At 40.9% G+C, this 26,444-nt stretch overlaps 1 protein-coding gene across 1 annotated transcript in view; it reads left to right on the top strand.

Moving 5' to 3' along the window:
• Positions 1-229: 229 nt before the first annotated feature.
• PNISR (PNN interacting serine and arginine rich protein) overlaps positions 230-26,444 on the top strand; it is a 28,319-nt gene continuing 2,104 nt past the window's right edge. The window contains exons 1-12 of the mRNA XM_074151122.1: positions 230-344; positions 4,270-4,351; positions 12,954-13,072; positions 14,322-14,507; positions 16,045-16,268; positions 17,803-17,989; positions 18,259-18,449; positions 19,069-19,206; positions 20,241-20,340; positions 21,071-21,124; positions 22,398-22,568; positions 25,269-26,370. Coding sequence (XP_074007223.1) covers positions 12,985-13,072; positions 14,322-14,507; positions 16,045-16,268; positions 17,803-17,989; positions 18,259-18,449; positions 19,069-19,206; positions 20,241-20,340; positions 21,071-21,124; positions 22,398-22,568; positions 25,269-26,370 — 2,441 coding nt within the window. The 5' untranslated portion in view covers positions 230-344; positions 4,270-4,351; positions 12,954-12,984. The remainder of the gene's footprint in view (positions 345-4,269; positions 4,352-12,953; positions 13,073-14,321; positions 14,508-16,044; positions 16,269-17,802; positions 17,990-18,258; positions 18,450-19,068; positions 19,207-20,240; positions 20,341-21,070; positions 21,125-22,397; positions 22,569-25,268; positions 26,371-26,444) is intronic.

Raw genomic sequence — 26,444 nt, 5'->3', positions numbered from 1 at the left:
GCCATGGAGAGCGGCGGGCGACAGGAACTTGTGTGGCTGCCCACAGTAAAGATGGCGGCGCTAGGGGGGAGGGAGGGGGGTGGGCGTTGCCCGCCGCCGGCTGCTTCCCGCCAAGGGAGGGGGGGAAGGGAGGCACCGCCCTCCCGCTTGCCCTTAGCAAAGATGGCGGCGGGAGGCGTTCGCGTGTTGCAGGCAAGGGTCGCCACCGTGACGCGTTTTACTTCCGGGTGAGCGCCAGTAGGCGCCATATTGTCTTGTTCGTGAAGACGAGGAGCGAAAGAGGGGAGAAGGCGGCCGCCGAGCGGTAGCAGCGGCAGCGCCGGCGGCGGGAGGCGGGGGAGCGTGTAAGTAGCGGGGCAGGCTGCGCTCGCCAGCGCTCCCGGGGGCCGACGGGTGTCGAGCGGACCCGATCTTCCCCTTCGCTCCTCCTCCCCGAGCCGGGCCGGGCCGGGCCGGGAGGCGTTGGTGGCCGCCCGCCCAGCGGGGCGGCAGCTCCGAGCCGGGCGTGAGGAGCCGGCGGCGCCGCACCAGCCCAGAGGAGCAGGGCAGAGCCGAGCTTCTGGGCCTGCCTGGCGGCCCGCTGCGCATGCGCGGCGGCGGGAGGGGGACGAGGGGCGGCCGGCGCCGGGGAGCCCCCGGGGACCCCCGTCCCGCTCAGCGCGCATGCGCCGCCGCCACTCCCCCCCCCCCCCCCCGGCTGGGGGGTCCCCGGTGGCCTCCGGGGAGCGGGCCCCGTTAGCCGGCAGTGCGCATGCCCGCGGGGGGCGCGGCGCCGGCTCTGCCGGGGGTGAAGCCGCCGTGGGTGCTATTGGTTCCCGGGGGGGGGGGGGGGGGGGCGGGAGAGGCCGGCCCGGGAGGTGGCGAAGGAACGCCCCTGCATGGGCAGGGGAGGACGTCGACTTATTTAGCCGGGAATAAGCCAGTTAGGAAGGCAACACGTGCGGCAGGGTCCGGCGGTTGGGGCTGCCAGCGGCCTGGCCCCGGTAGATGGAGTGTCTTTGGTGGAATGTGTGTGCTGTTTGGTGGCATGTGTGTGCCGTTTGGTGGCTCCTGTCACCAGCTCGTTCCACTGGAGGGCTCCGGAGAACTAAAATTAACAATATCATCGCACGCAGCGACGTTTGTAAGATACGGCAGCCTGGTTCAGTAGCTTGGAAAATGCAGGGTGTTTCTAAGTCCGTCTGTAAGCAGACCACAGGTTTGTGAGCCTTTTTGCGTTAAGCACTTATCCAGGCAGATTCTCAGTACTCTTTTTAGACAATCCCACAAAATTCAGTGTTGAACTAAACTTGGATGGGATGTGCTTGACCTTACAGTTAAGGATGGGGCCACAGAAATAGTCAGAGGGCTGGAACGCCTCTTCTGAAGACAGGCTGAGGGAGCTGGGGTTGTTCAGCCCGGAGAAGAGAAGGCTCCGGGGAGACCTTATAGTGGTGTTTTGGTACCTAAAGGGGGCTACAGGAGAGGTGGGGAGGGACTCTTTATCAGGGACCGTAGTGATAGGATGAGGGGCAATGGTTTTAAACTGAAAAAGGGGAGATTTAGATTACATATTGGGAAGAAATTCTTTACTGTGAGGGTGGTGAAGCACTGGAACAGGTTGCCCAGAGAAGCTGTGGATGCCCCCTCCCTGGAGGTGTTCAAGGCCAGGCTGGATGGGGCTTTGAGCAACCTGGTCTGGTGGGAGGTGTCCCTGCCCATGGCAGGGGGGTTGGAACTCAATGATCTTTAAGGTCCCTTCCAACCCAAACCATTCTATGATTCTATGAGGTGCTACCCCAGCTGAAATTTATTAAGTTTCTGAAACAAATTACTACAGGGAGTATACAGCTACCTTGGTGGTTGTTCATTTCTTTTCTTACAGTCCTACCTATAAGTGTCTGTGTACAAACAGTTTTTATTGAAAGGTGTGGGATACAGGGAGCAAGGGGTGCTCCAAAGGATTTATTTTAGGGCAAATGGTTGGCCACCTTTTAAAGATGAGGAAGTCAAAGGTAGCCTAAAAAGCATAAGGTATGTCTACTAGCAGGCAATATTCAAGCATCATTTTACAAAGACAGGGTTACAAGTAATGGTCCAGTCCAGCTGAATAGCTGTATTGTGTGTAGGAGTAAGAAAGCCCTTCCAAATTCTAAAGTCAGGCCACGCTGAGAGGTGGTGCCTCTTGGGAGGTGACTGATGCTGTGCCTCCCCCTGATTCTAGAGCACGGGAGGAACTGGGAGCCTCGGCTTTGTCCAGGGACAAGTCGCTAGCATTGCTGACAAGTTAGTGACAAGTCAGAAGACAAGCTACTGATTTTTATTTTGTTTGGGGCAGCAGCAAACCTTGTTGTCATCTCTGCTATTATGCTATTATAAGACTTTTGGTATTGCTTTTGTCATGTGGGACATGCAAACTCCTGCTCTGAGACAATGGTTTCCCCACTTTTGGGCTCACAGGTATTGCAGGGCTTAAGAGTCCACAAATTTAGCACAGTTCCACAAATCCTTAGTGGACAACTTGCCATGTAACCCGTAGTGGTGGAGAGTAGTCTTAACCATGTTTGATTTCCAGTTAGGTGCAGGATTATGGAAAGGAGACAGGAGTGTCCAGTCTTCCTTCTTCCCATGACTGAGGTACATGATGGTCCTAAGTCTGCCTTTGGCAACAAGTAATACGGTGGGTAGGTTTTATCAGACATTGTTACTTTTATCACTAGCTGATGTCTCTTCCTTAAGTGATAACTGTATTTGTCATCGAGGATAATATCTGCTCATAAGTAGCAAGGAATAGTCGTTTGTTTAATTATTGGTACTATTCATTTTTTGTACAGAGCATGTTCATCAAGGAGGAAGTTGCAGATGAATAGTACACTTCAGAAAAAAAAAAAGCCAATTGTTTTACATGGCTAATTGAAAATCTAATGTCATGTCTTCTAGTGGAATGATATATGGAAAAAATAATCAGCTCAGACTCCCTCCCCGCACACCCCCCAACCCCAACAGAGTTTTGTCTCAAACTACTTAAGTTATTATGGTTTTGTTTCTAGTGAATGTTTTAGCAGTGGTTTTGGTGCTTTATGATCATCAAAACGTGTTTGTCCTTATATTTTCAAAATACAAAAAAAAAGTAAATGGTCGTTTTATCTTCAAAATACAAAAAAAAGAGTAAATGATACCTGAGTTGCCAATATCTGGTCCTTTTGTTTTTTTTAAAAGGGCTGGCTTCAGCTCAGTGCATATGTGGATTTAAGCTTAAAATAACAGACCTTGGAAGCTACACTGCTTGAATGACTCACTGAAGAAGTTTTCATAGTACTTTTTTTTTTTTTTTTTTTTTAATTTGGCCTTTGTTCAGCCTACTTCATCTTGGTAGCACTGTAAATATTAGTCAGACATGCTGACGTGTGAACCAGATTCTGGAAAACTTTGTAGATACCGAACAAACTGTTTTCTTCTGTTCTTTTTCTGGTTCTGTATTTTGGGTCTTGGTCAGCTTTTGGAAAGTCTCTGTTCTTCAGTGTAAGAATGAATGGTTTTGATGTTAAAAAATGCTCTCAGGAAGAGAAAAGATGTTCAATATCTCAGTATCTGGGCATTAAATACCTGCAACAACTTAGGGTCATGCTCTAAGAATCTGTGTATGGATTCTTACAGTAACGTATTCTTTATTCCAGTGACACAGTCGTGGAAGAAGTGTATAGTTTGTTTCCTTCCAGTTTGGAACATGTTGAGATAGATGTTCTTAGAGTTTATACAGTCCGTGTCCTTTATTGACTTTGGACTCCAGCTTGGTTGGATGTCAGTAATACCGTGGATGAGCTGCTCTATGTAGTTCCTTGGGAGAAATATGTGAACTGTTGGGGTTGTATCCCTAGAGTATTTATCCACTGGTCCTTCCAGCCTCATCGGTGATGTCTATGCTATCATGACCCTGCTGAAGCACTAGCATGGTGGGAGGAAGGATGGGGAAAAAACAGCTCTCCAGCAACACTGTTCGACTTGAACTCTTGGTAGCATCGGTCTGATTCCTGTTTTTCTAGAAACAGCTTTGCTTCAGGTGGTGTGAATGTATGGTTAGATTTATCCTGTTTGCAACTGAACAGTTCAACAAAATTCATCATGGAAATTCACCATAAACCTTCAGTCGTTGTGCTAAAACTTCAGAGTCAATATCAGCTACCTCAAATGAAAGGAAAAGACCTTGCACTAGAACAAGGCGCTCACACAAAAGATCAGGCTGTTGATTCCAAGGACCTCTGCTTCTGAGACCTCTCCTTTTTCCTTTAGGTCCATCTCCAGAGCCTAAGGCTATATGGGGCAGAGAAGCTCTGCCCGCAGAGTATGCGGTGCTTTTGAGATACTTCTCAAGGTATGATGTGGATGACTTCCTGCAGACCAGAATATTCCACAAAGAGCATCAGAGACTGATGTACCTTTGCTGTTTGTGTTGTCTTGAGCTCATGCAAAAGATTACCTAGCTAATGACACTAATTATTAATATTAATTTCTTTCGAGAACAGTACTTGCAGTTTATTATAAACCAGGACTCTTACCCCTTCCTAAGATAGTCATGGCTGTAGTGGCAGTTTATCTTAGAGGAGATGGAACATCTGTTTTTTTACCTAGATATCTGACCGATGAATGGAATATCAAAAAGAGTGGTATCTTTAACCCTGGGGTCCAAAGACTAGCTCTTTGTGTAGGGGTTCTCAAAGTATGCGTGATGACCTGCAGTTTCAGCTTCTTTGTTTATTTATATAATGGATACTTCTTTGCTAAAATGCAGACCTGTTTGGAAGGCCTGCAAGACAAGATCTTTAGTCACCAGAAGAACTTCTGCAGCTACGTATTAGAGCTCAGATTGCAAGTAAAACTTGTCAGGCTGTCTCATGTCACATATGGACCTGCTGTTCAGGGATGATGAGTAATGTTATCAGAAAGGTGATGCAACGGCCTCTTTTCTGCATCAGAAAGCACTTGATTATTGGGTCTGCTTCTGTAAGCTCCGGAATCATCTGTCATTAGACTACCTGTGTACAGGGTTGAGAAAACAGGCTGGCACATAGTTTCCTGGAGATCTGGTCAAATGATGGTTGATGTCTGATGTAGGAGTTCCTGACCTTGTTCTCCTCAGCTCATGACACAGCAGAAGATGCCTGCTTCTTCTAACAAATATCTTATTTAATGTAATCTTCCAAAGAATACTTGTTTTTCGTTGCCAAGATATTTCACTTCGGTGAATTGCCTGGGACAAGCCATTCAGAATCTCCAGATCTTTTTCTGCAGAAGCTGTTGATGTGTAAGGTGGTGGTGTGGTTTAATCCCAGCCAGCCACTAGGACCGTGCAGTCGCTCGCTGCCCCCCACTCGGACACGGAGAAAAGGAGAGGGGAAAAAAACTTGTGAGGTTGAGATAAAAACAGTTTAATAGAACAGTAACAGAAGAGGAAAATAATAATAATAATAATAATGGTAAAAGGATACAGAATAAAATGATACAATACAAGTTGCTCTCACCACCCCGTGATGGGTTGCCCAGCCCGTCCCAGGCAGCGATTGTGGATCCCTTCCCCCTGGCTAACCCCCATTTATATACTGAGCCTGATGTCCATGGTATGAAATAGCTCTCTGATCAGCTTGCCTTGTCTGTGCTCCCTCTCAGCTTCTCGGTGGGAAGCTGAAAATGTCCATCAATACAGACATTACCTAGCAACAACTGAAAGGATATATTGTTATCAGCATTCCTCAACATTCTTCTTGTACCAAGTCCAAAACACAGCAGCTACTAGAAGAAAATGCACTCTATCCCAGCTGAAGCCAGGACAGATGTTCTGTGTAGTTTGGGTGCTGAAGCTGAATAACGTTCATACTGGGGAGAAGCATGTTGTCACAGTGACATGAGGTTCTTAGAAGGAGCAAGAAAGAGTCTGCTAAATGTACTCCTCTGGCCAACTGGGTATGGTTAGTTTGTCTTCCTGATGCTCTTCTGGAGCTGGGCTACCTTTGGAAGTCTCTGTATGTCTCGTCTTGGATTATCTGCGTGAATTGGAGCAATTCAGATTATCCAGTAGATCTATTAAATTTTATTTAGGGGCAGGTCTTCCTTATCTTCCCACAGAAAATTTCTTGGTCTCTTTCAGTTCTGCTGCAGGCAGTGCAGTAAGGCGCGTAAGGAAGATCGAGTCTCCAGGATGACAAGTGGGATGTCTTTTGACGTTCTCAGTGCTGAGCCTGGCTCCCTAAGGTTGCTCCTCTCCATTGTTGAGAGGTTTGAACATTGTTACCTCTACACGAGCACCGTTGAACTAGATAACAGATTTTAGGAATTTATACATAAACTGCCGTGGTAGAGTTTTCGAGAAATCTGAGCGAGTCCATTGGGGCTCAAGTTCTGTTGGTGGCCGCGTTTAAAAAAACAGGCCCATCTTTGACATCAGTGGGCAACTAACTATGGGGGCCTTCACCAAACCCTGTGCCGTTGGGAAATCATCAGGAAACCATGTTCTACTTGACAGGGTGGTATTTCTGTCGGTGTGAAGGTCTGTAATTTGCGTCAAGGTAACTGTGTGTTGGGGGGAGTGCTGGGGCGAGTCTCCCAGAGTTAAAGGTGAGCGTATGAATTATCACTCAGAACTCTGGTTACTGGTAAGTAACTTCTAATTGTATAGTTTTCAGTGTGCGTGGTGTGTCTGGACACATCATATCGAAAAATACCGTATTTTGCAGACAAATAGGCAGGTTGAAGGAGATGCCTTTTTTCCTAAAAGAGCAGGTTAACTCTGAGGTGTAACTATAGCTGAGGTGCACATCACAATCGAGGAGAGGAGTGGAAAGGTGCTTTTTAAAATATCTTTTCGTTCACTGGCTTACCCTAGCTTTTTGTTGGGTAAAATACTAAAGTACAGTAGAGAGTTTGACACCAACTTTAAATTTTTCTGGGTGCTGTTGGCTCTCAGAGGTTGCTATTTGCTGGGGATCAAGGTAAGTCCTATCTATGCCACCATGTCAGCTTTTAGCACCAACAGGGGAGCTTTTACTAGCAGTCCTCTCAATGGTGGAAAGTTTTAGTACCAGTAATTTACTACGATAAAACTTCAGCACATCCTGCATTTGAATAAAGTTCCAGTAGGTCCAGCCTTTGAGTAGGAATCTTTTTATTTTTTAAACATATGAAGAACATATATCAGAACTTGTCTGCTCTTAAAAATTCTAGCACAATTTTGACATAACACATTCACTTTTCGTAATCTGTTAAGTACATGTAACTGAAATTAAATGTGAATTGATGGAGTGTTTTTCCCATGTGATTGTATTGCTGCACAAAACAAAAAGAATCCTGAATTAGCTTGTGTTCCTTCATTGGTAAACAGATTTTTAATAGATTCAGGTTCCTGTTCTGTGATCCCACGTCAGGGAAAGGCTCTTGAAGCACCAATAAACGTTCTTTTGTTTATTTGTGTTTGCTAGAGAGAGAGAAAGCAGAAAGGCTATATCCCATTTATTGGGAGGGTAGAACAGCGAAGTGAAAGAACCTTAACCCGTGATCATAAAGGAGGGTAGTATCTGCATTTTCCTTTACCAGTAGGTACCTGTAAAATGGATCCATTCTGTTTGGAATGGATCCAGCCTGTTTGTTTTTCAAAACCCGTTGTATGCACTGGTGACATCGGGACCAGAGTGTCTTAATGACTTCTCAGTTGATGTACCCCTCTGTTAGTCAGTAACTGTCCTGCTAATGTTTGAATTTAGTAGATTTTGGCCAGTATTCATCTTTCCCCCTCCCTTTCAGTGAAAAATAAAACTTGTGTCACTGCCATTTGGGTGCTCTGCTGTGTATTTGGCCTGGTGTCACTAGTGGGAATTAGGCTTAGGGCTGTCTGCTGTGTTAGGTGAAGCCTCTTTATTTCAGGTGATGCTGACTTGGGAACTTTGTAAGCAATTAAAACTCATTTATAATTTGTGTGGCAGCATCCTCAGTTAGTTTTGACAATGCAGATTTTAATTAGGTGGGAGTGGACTTGATTCTCTTTTCTCCATTATTACTACTTGATGTATCTCAGGAAAATAATGTTTGCTTCTTGGCACATACATTAATACAAGAGGTTTCAGCTGTTTCAAGCCTTTAACTTATGGATTTGGTGGGGGAGGGACATTGTTGGTTTTGGGGTTGTGGGTTCCACACACCGCCCCCCTCCTCCCCCCTCCCCGCCCCCACTTTTGGGGGTGAATCCTCTGCAGTAAATTTAAAATTACTGCGAACCGGCTGCATTTTCTTCCTGTGTTTTGTGAGTTCTTTTAGAAGTAGTTTGTGCCATTTCCAGTTTATGGCACTGAAGTTCAAAAGTGTTGTTTTGGTAACTCTCACATCTGGTTTGTTCCTTACGGTAAGACTTGCCTTGGTTTGCTTTTATTTTTGACATCTTTAAAATAGCATCACTAGCAGAGGAAAATGTCAGTGATATCTGATGGGCCAATATTGAGATTCTGTTGAAAAGTTCTCACATACTGTTCTCAGTAAACTTTCACAAGCAATACACAAAGTTATATTACTTTTAGGTAAAAAAGTAACATCAAATAGCCTACGTGTATGTAATTTAATAGATGTGTCTGTGTATAAGATTTATTTAGTTATTTTTTAGGGTAGGTAACTTAAAATGGAGAGCTAAAGCCAGTTTGTTTGCCTCTGAAACTTAAAAGCAGATGAAACCATTAAATGCTGCAGTGCTTAGAAGAACAATTTGTGAAGATAATAAACCACCTTTAAATGCCTGTAGCCTCCCTGTAGCAAGCAAGAAAATTTTATATTGAGTACCTTTTTCATGTTTACCTTATACCAGTTAGTGAAAACTTGGAAAAAGTGCAGGAAACCAAGTGGGCAGCAAAAAAGCAGGGAAGTCTGTTTCTCAGAAGGTGATGGTGTCCTGCTGTTTCAGGTCACCGTGTAGATGGAAGTCTTAGAACAAACCTCTTCTGTTCACTGGCTCTGAATAGTGCATATTAAAATACACCACTTGCTTTTCAATTGAATTTGAATACATGTGGTCTTCTCTTTTAGCCAGTATATCTTAAGGTTAGTTTTATAAACATTTTAAGATGCCAATTTTGTTCCTTCCACATCCAATTCCTGTTTCAGTCCAAAAAATAGCACAACAACAGAGATGAGTTGAAATAAATAGAATATTAGAAATAGTTTTGGCCAATTGTCACATGATATTTGAAAAAGGGCTTTGGCATGTACAGTTGCATAAAGAAAGTGAGGTAATTGCTTAAGTATTTGTGTGGTATGTATTTCTGATTAGTAAAGAAGGTTTTTTACACTGAATTTGGTAATAAATCTGTACTTGAAAGCCAGCATGTTTTATATTTGCCAACCTATGGGAATCAACATTTCTTCGGGAAAACAGTGAAAGCACAAATGCAATACATAATTAAAAGCTTTCAAATACAGTTCACAAACTAAAATTAGCAGTTTCAAATGGCAGTGATTTTTAAATTGGTCTGCTCCGGATGGCATAAATTGAATTAACCAAATGTTGAAGTTCTTAAAGGTTTTAGACAGTTGTTGCTGTCTTGTCATACTGTTGTGCATCAAAATAGAAATCAACTCCATGTTTTGACCTCTTGCTTTGCACTTCCCCACCTGATTTCTCTTCCCAAAATAGCGATAATAAGGTGAAATAATCTGTCTGGGGCAAGTTGAAGACTCGAGGCCATATTAGATTGCAGAGCGATGGAGCAGCAGCCGTGTACACTAACAACTAAAACCCAATGGGTTTTTTTTCTCTGGCCGCAAAGCCAGCTGGCTCTGATTGAAGGTCTCTGACCTTCTGAACCAGGATGGACATGTCTCAGCTGCCCGTCGTGTCCCAGGTCCTTGCTGACACCTGCAATGTCCTTGGGAGCAGCCCAGAGGAGGGCTCGGTGGCCTGGGTCCGTGCTGGTCTGTAACTGGGTGATGGTGGAGTCCTTCGGCACCGCTTCCCGTAGGAGCATGGACTCAGCCTTGGGTGTGATAACTTGTGGAGAGGGAAGGAGGGGAACAAATGCTGCTGCCTAAAGTCACTGCCTGTCTTCTGGGTCTCTTGGTCACCTTTTCAGATGCCAGTTGATAAAGCTGCAGAATAATTTATCTCCCCCGCAAAAACAAAAGTTGAATTCATTTCTTTGAGCACCTCACAAAATATTAAGGTAGTTGCTGTCTTGAAGGCAGGTTCTACAGAGAAAATTTGGAGGAGTTTGTTACCTTAGACCTTCTTAGGCTCCAAACAAGTGCTTCAGTTTGCCTGTAGCGAGAGAATAAAGACAAAAAGGCTTGAATACTAAACATCTTTTTCAGTGCAGAATCCATGAGAAACAGGTAACTGAGAAGTGTTTTAACAGGTACAAAAGTTTATTACAAGCTAATTGTGTTAGCTGGAGCATGTAAAAAAAGGCAAACACAAAAACTCTGGATGTCCAAGACTTTAGGACAGATGTATAGCCAGTCCAATAAAAATAAATCTCATTGCATCCAATCAAGCAAAAACTGTGTGTAGGAGGTTCCAATTCAGTTGAATTTGTAGAGGTACTCCTAATATCGCTACACTTCATAAGAGAAGTTGACGATTTCTTTAACTGTTTGAAAAACTGATTTTTTTTGGCATTCAATTATATGCAAACCTGCCTCTTACATTATCTTCTAAATTTTTTATTGAGTTTATTTTAGTGAAATTTCACTAACTTTTTCCAAAGTAGTAAGTGTTTTGGTAAAAAAGTGATACCCAAATTACTGAAATATGTTTTTATTATCATTAGTGTGATTTAACAGCTGGAAACAAAGGGGGCAGCACGGTGAGGATGTGCAGTGCTTTAAAGGCCGGTGGTTATCTTGAAGCACAAGCGTTAAAAATTTTGTTTTAAGATGTAAGCAAGTTTATTTTGACAATTGAAAGAATTTGGATTTTAGATGGAGAGATGAGTTGATCAGAGGAAGAAGCAATTACTTACCTTTTTCTTACTTTAGGGTGAAAATAGTATGAGAAATTTATTTTTCATACTTGGTGTATGAAATATGAATACTTGGAGAGCTGGGAGTGGCAGGGCCAGCTTAAATGTGGGATTAAGTGCACATTAGCTGCTTTTTTACTCTCAACTGGTGAAAGAAAGTTGACTTCCTAGGTACAGATCAACATTTTTTAAAAACAAACAAAAAAAGACAAAAGGACATTGCCTTCACCTACTAAAAGTTTGAATATCATAAAGACATTGTGGACAAGGAAAAAAACCAAAATACTTAATTTGGCAAGAACAGGTTGTGAAAATAGAAAAGTAAATTTTACCCAACACTTCCCCGCTGTTCCTGAAGTTTATCCGGTCTTGTGTAGAGACTCCAAAAATGCACTTGCAACTGAATTTTTCTGAGCCATGTATAAAGTGATCTACAGTTTTTCAGATTAAAAGTAAAATTTGAGCTTGCATTCCTCTCTGCGTGACCCAGCACCCCACAATGTTATGTGCAGCTTTTTTTCTGTGGTGCATTTTTGTGGCGTGACGCTCTCTTCCTTGCAGTCGTGCAATTATTTATCAGAATGTTGTTAAGCGCTAAGCACGAGGTCTCTCTGCAAGCAGGATCCACTCTAATTGCTCATCTTGGGTCAGCCCAAAGCCGGCTCTGTCTGTGGGTCTTCATGTGTCCTGCTCGGTGGTGACAGCCGGGGTGACATTCCTGGATGGCCACCCGAGGGGCACCGGCTGCTTTGAGCCAGTTCTCTCTGAAGGGGACGGGCTGCATTCATCTATTCTGTGTCACACTCGGCTGCCAGCATCATCTAGGTCTTGTGTGCTGCTCCTCTGACCTTTTTTTCTCTATTTCTTTTAAGTTTGGAGCACTTGAAACAGCCTACATGGGTGATGAAATCAAGCATGAAATCTGGGATTGTGTGTTGAATGGCGTGAGGAGATACTCATTGAGGGCAGAAAGGCTGATGAGAAGTTGTTAACAGCCTGGGAAGGGCAGAGGGGGTCGCGCTTGGGTGCAGCCTTACTCGTATTGGCATTGGGAACGGTTCCTGGAGTGAAGTGTTCCCAAAGCCCAGGCTTTGTCTTCAGAAAAGCTGTTTGGAGCAGTGTAGGTGGCCACTCTCTGGTCCTCCATGTGTAGCAGGTTAGGTGTAGACAGGAGGTACGAGTGACCGGAAGGAACTGGTGTGCCATTATAGGCACACCTACCTGGCAGACCGTCGTACCTCAGTGAGTTCTTGCAAAGCTGGTCCTGGAGTTTCACTTAAAGCAGGTTGTGGAGCTTCCCATGCCATCAGGTCCTAGGGCTGCTGCTGCCTGCTCAGTGAGGATGTACAGCACAGCACCAAAAAATGTTTCTCATGATTTTAAGGGGTGATGTGGTAAATGTGCAGTTATGCAGTGATATTCTTTTTTTTTTGGGTCACATTCGAAGGCATCTATTACTCAGAAATTATAATGAGCCCGTACAATGCATAAGATGCATGTGGACACTGTCTTGTACTGTGCAGTTCTCCAGTGCAATCGTTAACCGTGTGTTTTACCATTTGGTGGCTTTCCTTTGTCTTGCTTAACAGCCTTGCATGACACTTGTATAGAAAAATACACATCTTTTCCCTAAGAAACAGGCAAGGGTATAATTTAAGTAATGTCTTTTATATTTTGACTTACTTTAAATTGCATTTATTGTCAGATGAGTTCTTGTCTTACATTCTTGTCATATCTCTCCTTGAACGTCATTTTGTAGTTAATTTCTTTGTGAAAATACAGAGAAAGCATACTAGGCTTCTGAAATCTTACAGTAATATTTTCAGATATTACTCTAAAGGATGAACCATTTCCTCCAGCTTAAAAATATTAAGCCAGCATTGCTTCAGCTTGCTTTGCAAGGCTTAACTATATCTGCAGTTATGTAAGTTTCAGTTATGTGATGTTTCATGGGCATCTATTTAAACATACAACTATTATTTTTAGTTGAAATATAGACTATATAAAGACTTAAAAGATGTGGGATCAAGGTGGACAACCTTGGCAGCAATGGCCTTTGAACCAACAGCAGTGGATGCAGTCATTTCAGCACCAGCAAGATCCAAGTAAGTATATAGAAAGCTTTGTGGATTAATATTTTTTTTTTTAATCTGTTGTCATTTGAATTTTTGAATCTTTGTTACAGAGCATGACTGATAGTTGCGTTTTTGTAGCTGCTCTCAAGATAACACATTTATGATGCTTTTTTGAACAACTAGAAAAAATAGAAAACATACATCGATTCCGCATGTTTTGACATAGTTGATGTTTAATACGCAAAACGCAGGCAAACAACCTGAGTTATCCTGGACAAATTACCAAGATTTTACCAGTCATACAGATCAGCATTTAGACCTCATGTACTTTTACAGAATCTGTATCCCTGTCAGTTCTTTAGCCAAGCTGAATCATCTGCTTTTTATCAGTTGCCTGTGTGGCAGAAGTACTAATGCAGATGTATACACGGGAGAATCTCTCACTGGAAGATGAGCGTGATATTTGTTTTAGGTTACAGCAGTCATGATCATGATCGCTTGTTTGGATTTTTTTTCCCCATCAAAAAACCCCCACATTTTAAACAATAGAACATAATATACCTTAACTTGAGAGGGAGGTGACAATTCAAAGTATCAAGAGAAATAAAGAAATGGATAAAGAGAGTGGAGGCATGTATTTAATACTCAGGCAGAGTGATCAGGGACACCGGTTTTACATTGCTTTCTGTCACTTTAATTTCTGTAACTTCACTAGAGACATTTCCTGACTTGATAATGAGCAGAAGACATACTAGTGTCCTCATCTGAGTGCAGTTTAGTTACTTACTGGTAGGAATATCAGCAAAGAAAAAAAGGGGAAGGAGAACTGTAACATAAAATAGCATTCCAGAAATCAGGGGTTATACAAAGAGTACATTGCAAAATGTATTTTTCTAACTGTGCATCTTTCTAACACTTGAATCTTTATGAATTTAGAATTTAAGGTTATACATATTTCTTTCTGATATCAAAATGAGTTCACTTATGAAAAACCGTGTTATTACGACCACCCGTTCATTGCTAATGTGAACCTAAAATAATCTGCCTTACGGCATTTTGAACATATGCAGAGAAACTCTACTTCAGCAAGTATGTACTCTGGCATTTGCTTTCAGTCTGCTTTACTGTACACTCTGAGTAACTTTTAATGGTGCTCACGGTACTTGCTGAAGGTAAACATTGCCCATTTCTCTTGAGCAATGAGACATGTAATTGAGAAACACTCTTAAACTTCAGACATGCGAATACTAACCTTTTAAATTTCCTCTGTTTATTTTAGGCCAGATTGACTGGGCTGCGTTAGCTCAAGCATGGATTGCTCAGCGAGAAGCCTCAGGGCAACAGAGTGTAGTGGAACAACAAGGAATGATGCCAAACGGACAGGATATTTCAGGAATAGAGTCTGGTCCAAACAACCATAATAATTTTCAGGGGGATCCCAACTTCAACAGAATGTGGCAGACAGGTTTGTTTTCCTTCCCATTCATTGCTTTTTATCATGTAATGAAATTCTGGTTTTGTCAGATGTTTTGGGGTGTGAATATGGCTGGTCCCTCAGGTGACCAGTAGCATCAGCTAATTAACTGAGTATGACAGCTTTTGTTTTCCAGTCAAATGTTCCACAAAATGGGTAATAGTACTGACACAAAGGTCTGATGACACAACTCAGTAATCTCTATATAAAATAAATTAATTGGTTTTATAATATACACGTGCAAAAGATTTGCTCTGTTCCTGAATGTTGTAGAAAGATAAAGTATGAATTGGCAGTTATGTATTTATTTCCCTGGATTTTATTCTTGCGTCTTCTGTGTTTTGTTGCTCATCCCACTGCACTAGGAACAGCAGCGCTAAAGGCAACGGGGTGCTTCAGAATTAAAGAGCATTGGTTGCCCTCTCCTGTAGCATCATACCTGCTTCTGACATGATCTTGACACGTAGAATGAGTTCACAGTACAACTGGCAGATGCTGGTTTTCTCCATCCTCTTCTTTCTTCATATAATTCCCAAGTTTCTTTTTGGATCCAAAAAACTTTTATGTGCTACTAACAAAAAAGCAAAATGGCAATCTGAAAACCAGCTGCGCAACTATCAGGCCATTCGTTTTGAAGGGATTCATGTTCTGCCAGTGAAACCAGCATCTGTTGTATGTGACTTGAACTAAACTGGGGGCTTAAATAGTGTCAAATGTTAACACAGACAGTTCCGAACAATAACTCTTGTAAGCTGTACTTAATGGATAAAGGATTCTGTCCCTTAGAATACTTTAGAAGTATTGGCTCTGGAAAAGGATTAATCAGCTAAAAATGACCTGCCAGGATGACAGTGAGAGTGAAAGGAACAATACAGTCTTTGAACATACAGGAAAAAGAACAAACAAGTAGAAAAACTATGTTAACGCCTTTTGGTTGCTACACTAATGGATCCGGTTATGATGCAGATGGGGAGGACAGTGAAAATTATAAAATTTGAAAGAATTATTCCAGGACTGGATGGCAGGTAGGAGTTAATCTGAGAGGCTAGGTATTACTTGTGTTACTGCTGAAAGTTATAAGGTAGTTCTGTCAGAGTCTATAAATATCTGTATAGTGGACATAATTTTTAGACTGGCTTCTTAAGAAGAGAAAGCTTATGGCCACATGAACTATTAATTAATTCCTTAAACCCTTTTCACTCTGTTAGCCAATTGTAACTTATGTTTGAGGGCTTATGACTGTAGTTTATGCTGGGACCTCTGCTAGATATTGGAGAATCCAGGGAATCATCCGTTATCAAGACACAAGGCTTTAGTTTTAGTTCAGCTGCAGCTATTTGTATTTTCTTCATTTAGTTGAAGAGATTACTGAGGCAGTATAATGCAGTCTGTAGATTGATGATTTTTCATAACTTTATTGTCTGTTGCTTTGAGGAACCTTGTCATAAATGCAAGAACATTTAGTGATTGGTGACTCATAAAAAATTGCACTAACTTGGTATTGAATTGTATTCTAAATCCTAAACAGAATGGGGAATGCCTCACCAGCCCCCTCACCCGCCTCCAGATCAGCAGTGGATGGCTCCAAGCACAGGTCAAATGGAAATTGTTCCTCCATCTGAAGACAGCAACAGTCAGGACAGTGGGGAGTTTGCTCCTGACAACAGGCATATATTTAACCAGAACAATCACAACTTTGGGGGACCTCCCGATAACTTTGCAATGGGGCCAGTGAACCAGTTTGACTATCAGGTGAAACATATTTGTTGCTTTAATATTGTAGGCGCGCAGAGTCCCTTCCGTGGATGTGTTCCTCTAATGTCATCTAGCGGCGACTTTCATTCTTCAGTTCTACAAACATCTACAGAATCTGTTATCTGCTAAGATACATTTTTACCAAATACTTTACAGAAGAGACTTGAGAGCTTTCAGTTCTGTTCTGAGGCCAAAGGGTTTTTTTCCCATACTAGTAATGAGAAATGGCTGTTGTCTGCAATATTAAAATGAATCACTGTGTTCCAGTATATAAATAACATTATGTAGTTTTGTATTAAAAAAACAAAAAACAAAACCAAAAAAAAAGAAGAGGAGGGAAAAAAAAAAACAAGTTCAGAAATATATATTTAAATACACTAGGTAATGTACCATAGGGAACAGTCCTGTATTTGCAGGGAGGTAGACTGGATGATCCATTGATCTTTTCCATATCTATCTACTGTGATTCTTTGAATAAACAATGACATTTCTAAAAATTCCACATCCAATTTTTTCTTCATTTTGAGATATAAGTTGCATAGCATAATGAATCTGTAGGTGGTTTTAGCACTAATAGTAGCAGAGAGCATCACACAGATCTTTAAACACAAGTTTTGGATCTTTCCCCTATTTTCAGTATTTTTCTTTCAAAACTCTTGATATAAATGACAAACTGTAGTTTATTATCATTTCCTTTTTTACTGTTATGGGACGAGCTCTTAAAATTAAATTCTCAAAGTGCTAGAGAAAACTTGTTTTGCATTGAGTAACAGAGGGATGCTTGGCCTGCAGTTGTAGTGGAAGAGAGCTTCTACCACTAGTGACTTAAATAGAGAGTCAATAGAATAAAATAAAAAATACCTGATGCTATAACTTTCTTCCTAAACACCCTACTCTTAAATAGTTTCATTAGGCATTTCTGGGCAGCAAATATTAAGACAAAAAACCCCTTGTGTATACCTCAAGACTTAGGACTTTTGGATTGTATGCAGCTTGCTCAGAACCCAGGGTCTGCACTAAACTTGCATAATTATGCATTTAATATTTTAATCAGCCATCCTAATAACATCTGTGGATGATTACCAGAAAGGGGACAGTGCAAAAATTCTTTTGTAATAAAAGCTCGAACTTTTCATTTTTGACTTACGTTGTAGTTACAAGGAAAGACTGCTAACATAGACTTTTAAACCTTAATGTTGTATACTGTTGATTTAACTGCATGCTCTGTTGATAAGCTGGGAAGGAACTGCTGGAGATAGATGGTGATTGTAGGGCTTAATGTTTAGCACAATATGAAAAGAGATTGGTTGAAGACCTTTCAGCTTCATTAGTATCCCTGCTTAAATCTAAGTTTACTCATTAAATGTTTAAGGAAGACTTGTTTCTGGGGGACCACAGAAAAAGAGATTGAGAGATCTCAGTAGCCTAGAAATTGTGGATTCCTACTTGCATGGATTTCTGTAGACCAACTTGCGCACATGCTGTATTTAGTGTTACATGTAAAGAAAAACAAACTGCATTGCTCTTTCAGCATGGGGCTGCTTTTGGTCCACCTCAAGGTGGATTTCATCCACCTTATTGGCAGCCAGGACCACCAGGGCCGCCAGGTCCACCAGCACCTCCCGCACCTCCTCAAAATCGAAGGGAAAGACCCTCATTCAGAGACCGACAGCGTTCACCTATTGCGATGCCTGTGAAGCAGGAGCCTCCACAGATTGGTACATGTTAACCACTCCTTAATGAAAAAACATAAAAAGCTGTGTTTTGAAAAGAATTGCAAAATTTGAAGACTTTTTTTTTTTTTAACAAAGTAAAAAAGGAGGGAAAGAAAAAGCTATTGTAAATGGGCGTTTTCCCACAGTCACATGTGTGGCTTGTTTATATTGGGGTGGAGGGTTTGCTGCTTTGCTCTTGTTTTTTTTTTTTATTTTTATTTGGGGGGGGAGGCTTTTTTCATCTTACAGAACTGTAAAACTTGCTTATGTAGATGCTGTGAAGCGTAGAACTCTGCCTGCTTGGATTCGTGAGGGCCTGGAAAAGATGGAACGGGAAAAACAGAAAAAATTGGAAAAAGAGAGGATGGAGCAGCAACGTTCACAGATGTCTAAAAAAGAAAAAAAGGAAAGTGAGGAGGCTGAAGAAGCGGATGGCCCACGGTTACCTCAGAAAAGTAAATTTGTAAGTAGAAAGGTTTGCTTTTTGCTCAGGTTTGTATTTCCTGAAAGGTATCAACTTTTTGGTCTTTTCCAAATAGATACTGTGTATTCCTGGTTATCTCTTTTTTTTTCTGTTGCTTGAAGTTAAGCTGCTGCTTTGTTGATATTTACTTGACGTTTTGAGGTTGTTAATGTCTGAGAGGTAAAAGTATGTTATTTGATCTGTAGTAGCAAAGAAACAATGATGAAATTAGGCTTTTTTCTTGTCTGCACTTTGGAAACATGCGTATCTTTGAAGGTTTGAATTCTAAATCAGTAGCTGAATGAATTTAGATACCTGTATTTGCTAAACTGAGCCCATTTTGGAAGTCTTCTGTTGCCTTCACTTTAGCAGTTACCTCCTTTGTTTACAGTTCTGAGTACCTGTCTGGCAATGAACTGACAACTGTGTAGTTACTTATCTCTTGTAACTTGTGGGTAGAGAGGTGCCTGCGTGTTTATTAGGAGGGGAGAAAAGAAGTAGCTTTATGACAACTGTAATACAGATTTCAGTACAAAGTGAATCATGTTGACTATAATAAATGGAAACTAATGAGCCTGACATCCAAGTTTTTCCTGAAATGTGGATGATGTCCTTGTAGGACAGTGATGAGGAAGATGAAGATGCTGAAAACACAGAAGCTGTAAGCGTTGGGAAAATCAGCAGGAGTCCATCCCCGGCTCCTCAAGAGGAGCAAAGTGAACCAGAAATGACAGAAGAAGAAAAGGAATATCAAATGGTATTAATAATGTAGTTCTCACTAAGTATTCTGTCTGTTTGTTCATGTTTTTGGGGCATAGCAAAGTAAAACACTTTTTTCTCTGCCTGATACTGATATTAGAGGTATAGCACTTACCATACTGTAAAGCAGGGTTATATTTGCATGTCTCTTTATAATGCTGTCTTTCTCGTGTAGAGAGGGATATAGGCTACATAACTCATATTTAGCACAATAGTGAAATAATGTAACGACCATAATATTTACATTGATAGTTACTAATTCTGTGATTTGGCTTAACTTGTCAAATTCCTGAAAACTTTTAATGATTAAATGCAGCCATCTGAAATCTGTGGTTCAACCTCAGCTCCTGCGAAAGGAAACTTTAAGAAATTTATTCTTCCAAGACAGTGTTAGAAACCTAAGTCCTAGACCAGCAAAAGCTTCACTGTCTGCAGAAACTTCGTACTTTGAAATCATAGTTGTGTGCTAATTGTACAACTGAAACCTTGTTAATGAAGGCCCTGAATTCTAAAAAGTTTGATGAATGTAATTTTGTAAAGCAGGTGGTCAGACTGAGCAGCTGGGAGACTAAGCTACTAACATCTCAATTTTTGTAGTAAATATGTAATAATAAAATCCTATATTAGTAGACTCTGATTTTTGCAGGATTGGGGTCAGTGAGGCAGCATACCAGACAGAAATGTGCTCTTTATTTTTTAAAAGAATAAATGGTATCAGTCACTTCTGATTTACATACGCATTTCTCATATCATCTTTGACATTAGGGATCAGTGCCCTGGATAGCTGTGTGTAATACATGTGGATACAGTTCACAGTCAAAGTACAGTTCTAAAAGTTTTGAAATCAGGTCAAATTTAAACAATTTCAGATTTGTGTTTTTAAGTCATGTCTGGTGAAAGAAATGATTAAATAAAATGTGCAGGAGAGTACTTTTATAGCCGTCAAAAGAAGCGAAGCTCTATAGATACAGTTTGAATGCAGCATTTATTCAAGAGTTTTTAGCCTTTAATTGATTATACCATTTTCTTCAGATGATGCTGACAAAAATGCTGCTGACAGAGATTCTCTTAGATGTCACAAATGAAGAAATTTATTACGTGGCCAAAGATGTTCACCGTAAAGCAACTAAAGGTATGCTGGTTCTTTTTTTTTTCTTTTTTTTTTTTTCTTTTTTTAGTTTCTTCTGTGAATATTCTATATTTGCATGTCTCTAGAACATTTAACCTCCATAGTTATCCCCCAAGAACAATTCCAGTATAATGCATTCAACTTGGTAGACTTCAAATCCAGTAACCATGTACTGTTGTCCTGTGCAGTGTATTGTGAGTTACTTCAGTTACTCCATTTCTTTCATACGATTCATTGATTTAGTTAAAATGATACCTCTGTGTCAGTGCCTCTTGAGTTGTAGCTGTTTCTTAATGCTGTCATCTTTATCTCAAGTTCTTAGCTGTTCAGAAGTGAAAAGAGACGAACTTTGAGTCCTCAATTAGTAATTCATTTGCTTTCACAATTAACATGTATGATACTTACATAACAGACCTTTGTAACGTAACTGAGTTAATCTAAATATGTAACTACTGAAACTTGAAAATTACATGCAGATGCTGTAACTTGGAAAGTGATTTATGAGTATATATTTGGGTTTTTTTCTGTTCACTATTAATTTGCAGTTAAATTCTAAATCTTCGTGGTCAGAAAATCTAGAGTTGGTTTTAAATGGATGATGCGTTTTTAATGTTTCTTCTCTCCCTCCAAAGAACAGCAATAGTATTAGATTTAACAATACCATAGACTCATGACTATGAAATCGTGGCTATTTGTGTTAACATGTTGTTCCTGTTGTTGATGTGATACAAAGCTCCTGCAAAACAGCTGGCACAGTCCAGTGCACTGGCTTCCCTCACTGGACTCGGTAAGTATGTTCCTTATTTTTGAGAGGGCTTAAAGGGGGAGTTTCGCTCTTGCCTTGCGTTTCTAGAAATTGCGTTTTGAACCTAGATTTTAATTGCCCGAGGGTATGGGTCACTTTCCAATAACTTTATCAGCACCTTTGTTTGTTCCACAGGTAAACCTACTGATATAAGTGGGATGGTTTTTGGAGTAAAGGACTAGTCAGTGTGAGTTAGCGTATGAGAATCTTGCCCTAATTTTGAACATGCGTAAAAACTTTAGATAGATTTATTTTTCAAAGCATGTTTCAGAAGTACACTGCTGTCTTCAGAGAGAGGAATACTGTTTTATACTTTTTGTCATATTTTGATCCATCCAAACAGGAAGGGAAAGTTGATAAAAGAGTAATGCGAAAGTCTATAAATAAAAATACTATAACCTTTGGAATTACTATTTTATTGAAAAGCTTCATAAGCATAGAGGCTCCCATATCACATATGACCAGAAACAACACAGAAAAGAGATTAAAATTCCAGCTTGAGACACAACAGCAAAAGATCTTTCCCAACATGCTTTTTATCATCTAAAACATACTACAGCAGCGTCAGTCTTCAATTATGTGCTGCTTGTGTGGATTTCTGATGAATTAGGTTGAATGTTATCCTCACAAATATTCTCATGTTTTAAAACTAAGTCAATCAAGATCATAAACACCTCAGACTGAAAGAAAGTAAAATATCTCCATGTCCGATGTTTAAGTTTCAGTCCAGTAGTTATTAATATCTCTAGGGGAGAAGAAAGTGCATTTCTGTTCCATCTCTGTACCTGTCAAAGTGCAGTGTTTTCTAAATCAATGTAGAAAAATTGGTGTGGCATTCAGAATTTCTGTAGCCTTGGACTACGGAGGCGGCTGAAGTCATTTCAGAGATGTCTTCTGGGAAAGGTCCCAGGCATTTTGTGTCCGGTTGCTGATGCAGAGGCAGGCACTGTTCCTGTCTCTGCAGGGAGCTTTTTTGCCCTTCCATACAATGGGAAAAGTACCGTGCTCACAGTGGTTGCTTGCCAAAAATAGATGGGCTGTTCCAGAAGGAGTAGAACCAGACAGTGAGCGTCAATGCAGATATGGGGGCCTTGATCACACCAGTCAAACAACATTGTCACTTACCAGAATAAAGTGACTTCTTCCGAGAAGAGGAAGTGAAGGAAGGGCAATGTTACTCTCCTCTTTGCCCCACAGAAATTTTAAGAGCAAAGCTTAATCTTTCCTCGTGATAGACTGGACTTTATGCACGCAGGTGGACTGGGTGGTTATGGATCAGGAGACAGTGAAGATGAGCGGAGTGACAGAGGCTCTGAATCATCTGATACCGATGAGGAAGAATTACGACACAGAATCAGGCAAAAACAGGAGGCATTTTGGAGAAAAGAGAGAGAACAGCAACTACTATTAGAAAAACAGCTAGAAGGTAAAGCATGTAATGTCTTCTTGCTATGCTGCTGTATATGGAGTTTACTACTTAGTATATGTAAATTGGTGGGAAACAAAATGCATTTTAAGCCCAATTTAGAAATAGTGTTCTTTAATTAAAGTTCCAACAAAAAAGATCTTTAAGCTACTTGATCAAAATGGGGTTTGCTGCTTTTCTTTCTGATAAGAAAAGAATCCATGTAGTGTTTTCCCTAAACTATTCTACTTAAGTGTTAAAAGAGCAGACATGGTGCATATGTATCTATATGCTGTAGATATCGTACTATATAAATAATAATATCACTTTATAAAAATGCATGTTTATAATGTATTTTTTAAAAGTTACTAGTATCTCCGTTGTGACTGGGGGATAAATTTCACCCTTCTGCACCAGACCGCAGTTTATATAAACTTGATTTCTTAAAATTGTACACTGTAAGTATATGAAGCACATTTCATGTCATCTGAAAAATATGCTTTTCTGATACATAATCTTGTGCAGTGCACCTTCCAGAATGTAGAGTGGGAGGCTGCAGTTCCTTTGAACTCGCAGTTTGCAGTTGTAGTTGAGGTTTGTGTCCATGTGCTGCGTCTCCACAACTGGGTTTTTGTACCTGCTACCAGGGAGAGATTATTGATCAGTTCACACTTAGCCTCTGAGAAGGTGACAGGCTTGATTTAAAAAAAAAAAAAAAAAAAAATCAAATCTGTAATTTACTTCTGCTTCTCCACACGAGGTAAGGTGTGTCCTTTTTTACTGATAATGTGGGTGAAAAGGGTATCACAGTTGTCACTTGCACTGCTGAAGAGCAGTCTAGATTGACAGATGAATACAATGGTAAGAACTCTTGATCTAATTTCATGAGCTGGAGGAGAAAGAAAGTGCTATCATGATAGCATACTTTTTTCTTATTTGGAGATGGATGATTTCCTCCTTTTACTTTTTATTTTAAAGGCCTAGAAATACAACATATGGATCCCTTAATAGAAGTCTGAACTTGCTAAACTTTTGGTTTCCTTAATCCTCCTGTCTTTCTCTGAGTGTTTTAAGGTTGATGTATAAAAGGATAGCCATACGGAGAGTGACTGAGTGGTGGCCTGTGACCTCTGTCTTCCAAGTATGAGAGGCCAGATGCCAGTTTGGGGACAACTCCATGGGACTATTTACAGAAATATAAATGTAAACAAGCTGATTCTATGCACCCAAAGTACCAAAGAACACTAAATGCAGAATCTCATTTGTAGCGGTGTTTAGGAAAAGCAGAAGATTTCTAATATTGAGTACAGCATCTTCTAACATACGCTGACTTCTGCCTGTATTACCTTGTAACTTTGGGACCAGATGGATTTGTTCTCTGGGTTACATTTGATGATCATGGAATGGTTTGGGTTGGAAAGGACCTTTGAAGATCATCTAGTCCAACCCCCCTGCCATGGGCAGTTGCCATTTGGATCATGCTGGGTTTCTGGATGCAGTTTTATTCCCTAAGTTAATTCAGGAACTGATGGCCCACATCAAAAGGCCATTTTTTGGTTACAGATGTTGTATGTCAGTTATTTTTTCTGGGTTCAATTAAAAATGGGGAGGGGAGATAAACTTGGCCAGTGATACAAAGGATTCTAGGTTGAATAGAAATAAGTAAAACTTTTTTAAAGTTGGAAACCTCTGGAAAATGCTCTGAGGGTCTGAATTTCTTTATTTTGCTATATGAAAATCTTGGCCTGATACTCATTAAGTTATTTTCAAGAAATGTATTTTTTTATTCTTCTGTTGTGTTCTTACCACGTTTATAGTATTTGCTGACTACCAACTTACGCGTCATCTCCACTGACATTAACTTTTTGCTCTGTAAGAGCTTCACCATCCATCTTTATTAAATGTTGTGGTCGTAACTTTTAAGCTGAGACTTAAGCAGAGAATTATCTCCAAGTCTCCTTTTGATACTTTTCCTCTCTTCCTTGGAATTCATTGACTATAAAACCTTTTAAAAACAAGGACAAATGTAAATTGCTTGTCCTAGTTAGCTTTTAGGACTAATTTAAGTTATCCTTGGAAAATGTCATGAAACAAACTTGCATCACTACAGCAGAAGGTACTTCTCTAAGACTTTTTTGGGTAATGAGGCCGGCAAAATACACAGATGCGGCCACCGTTGTTCTGAGGTTGAGAGGCCACCCGTGCTCTGTGTGGGAAATAACAACTTTTTCAGACCAGCCAGTGATTACTGAGTCCCAGAGGAACCTGGCTGGAAGGAAGGCAGGAAGCAGAGGTACAGCTTAGAGGAGTATTGTAGGAGGGAGGAGGGGAGAATCAGGTGTGCCAGAAGGTTGCAGGAGGAAAAAGCGTGTGTGTGGAGATGAATTTGGGAGTTCTGGTGCTCCAAGGTGTTCGTTTGAGAACTTTGTCTTATACCACTGAACCATGAAATGACATCAAGCACTTCTAAGTGTCTGGGTTGTACACTTTTTCTAAACCAGGAGGACAACTTTTCTGGAATTATAAAAAAAGAAAATAAGTTGTTTGGTAGGTAGTTATTATGATGGCAGACTGTGTATTAATTATAAGTATTATGAAAGGTACTTGGAAATTTGGTTTTGCCAAAAGTAATAGTATGGAAATTACTGACATACAACAGTATGGAAATTACTACAAATTAATTGCATTTTTCTTTTGTGTACTTTTTTTTTTTTTTCCCAGAAGAAAAGCTACAAAGTGAAAAAATTTCAAAGGAGATGAATGAATTTATTAACAAAGAACAAAACAGTAACTCAGCATCACAGGAGGCAAAAGAACTTGAAGCAGATATGGTTCACGAAAAGAAAAGATCTCCAAACGCGATCGCCCCTGATCTAGAACTCAAAAAAGAGGGTAAAGAGAGGACAGGAAGGAGCGGGTCAAGAAGCTCCAGCAGTGGTAGCACTAGCAGCAATAGCAGAAGCAGTAGCAGTAGCAGCACCGTATCTAGTTCATCCTACAGCAGTAGCTCAGGTAGTAGTCGCAGCTCTTCGCCTTCTTCCTCTCCTAAAAGGAAGAAGAGACACAGTCGCAGCAGGACGCCTTCGCATAAAGTCAGGCGCAGCAGGAGCAGGAGTTACTCCCACAGGAACAGGAGGGAGAGGAGTAGGAGCAGGGAGAAAATAAGGGAAAGGAGAAGATCTAGTCGGAATCGCAGTGCTGAAAGAGGGGAGAGGCGAAGAAACCGGAGTCCTTCTCGAGAGAGAAGCTGGGATAGACGTAGAAGTAGTAGCCGTTCGAGAGACAGGCGAGCCAACCGTGCCAGCCGCAGCAGGAGCAGGGATAGGCGTAAAACGGAAGAGCAGCGTAGAAGCCCTACTGGAAATAGGCACAAACATAAAAGTGAGGGGAAAGATCAGGAAAGGAAGAAGGAGCAGAGCGGAGGTGTAGATAAAGACAGGAAAAAGAACAGAGAAAGGGAGAGAGATCAGGAAAAAAGAAAAGATAAGCCCAAAAAAGAGGAAAAAGAAAGTAAGGCTGGCAATCATGACGACAGTAGATTAAAGAGAAAAAGAGACAGCGAAAGAACTTTCTCTCGCGGTGATTCAATATGTGTGAAAATAATAAGGCAGGATTCCAGACAAGAAAGCAAAAAAATTTCTACCAAAGATAGCAAAAAACGGTCAGGCTCCGAATCTAGTGCGAGGAGTAGTTCTGAATCACCAGGAAGCAGTAAAGAAAAGAAGGCTAAGAAATCGAAGCATATTCGGTCATGCTCCATGGAGAAATCTCAAAGGTCTGGTAAGAAGGCAAGCCGCAAACACAAGTCTAAGTCACGATCAAGGTAGTATACTTTTTAAGTATTTTGTCTGACTTTTTTTTATTTTTTGCTATTCGTCTTCATGTGTACGACATATG

The sequence above is a fragment of the Numenius arquata genome, chromosome 7 (genome assembly GCF_964106895.1).
Source record: "Numenius arquata chromosome 7, bNumArq3.hap1.1, whole genome shotgun sequence".
NCBI classification, from domain to species: domain Eukaryota; kingdom Metazoa; phylum Chordata; class Aves; order Charadriiformes; family Scolopacidae; genus Numenius; species Numenius arquata.
This window is presented reverse-complemented; position numbering and strand designations above follow the sequence as displayed.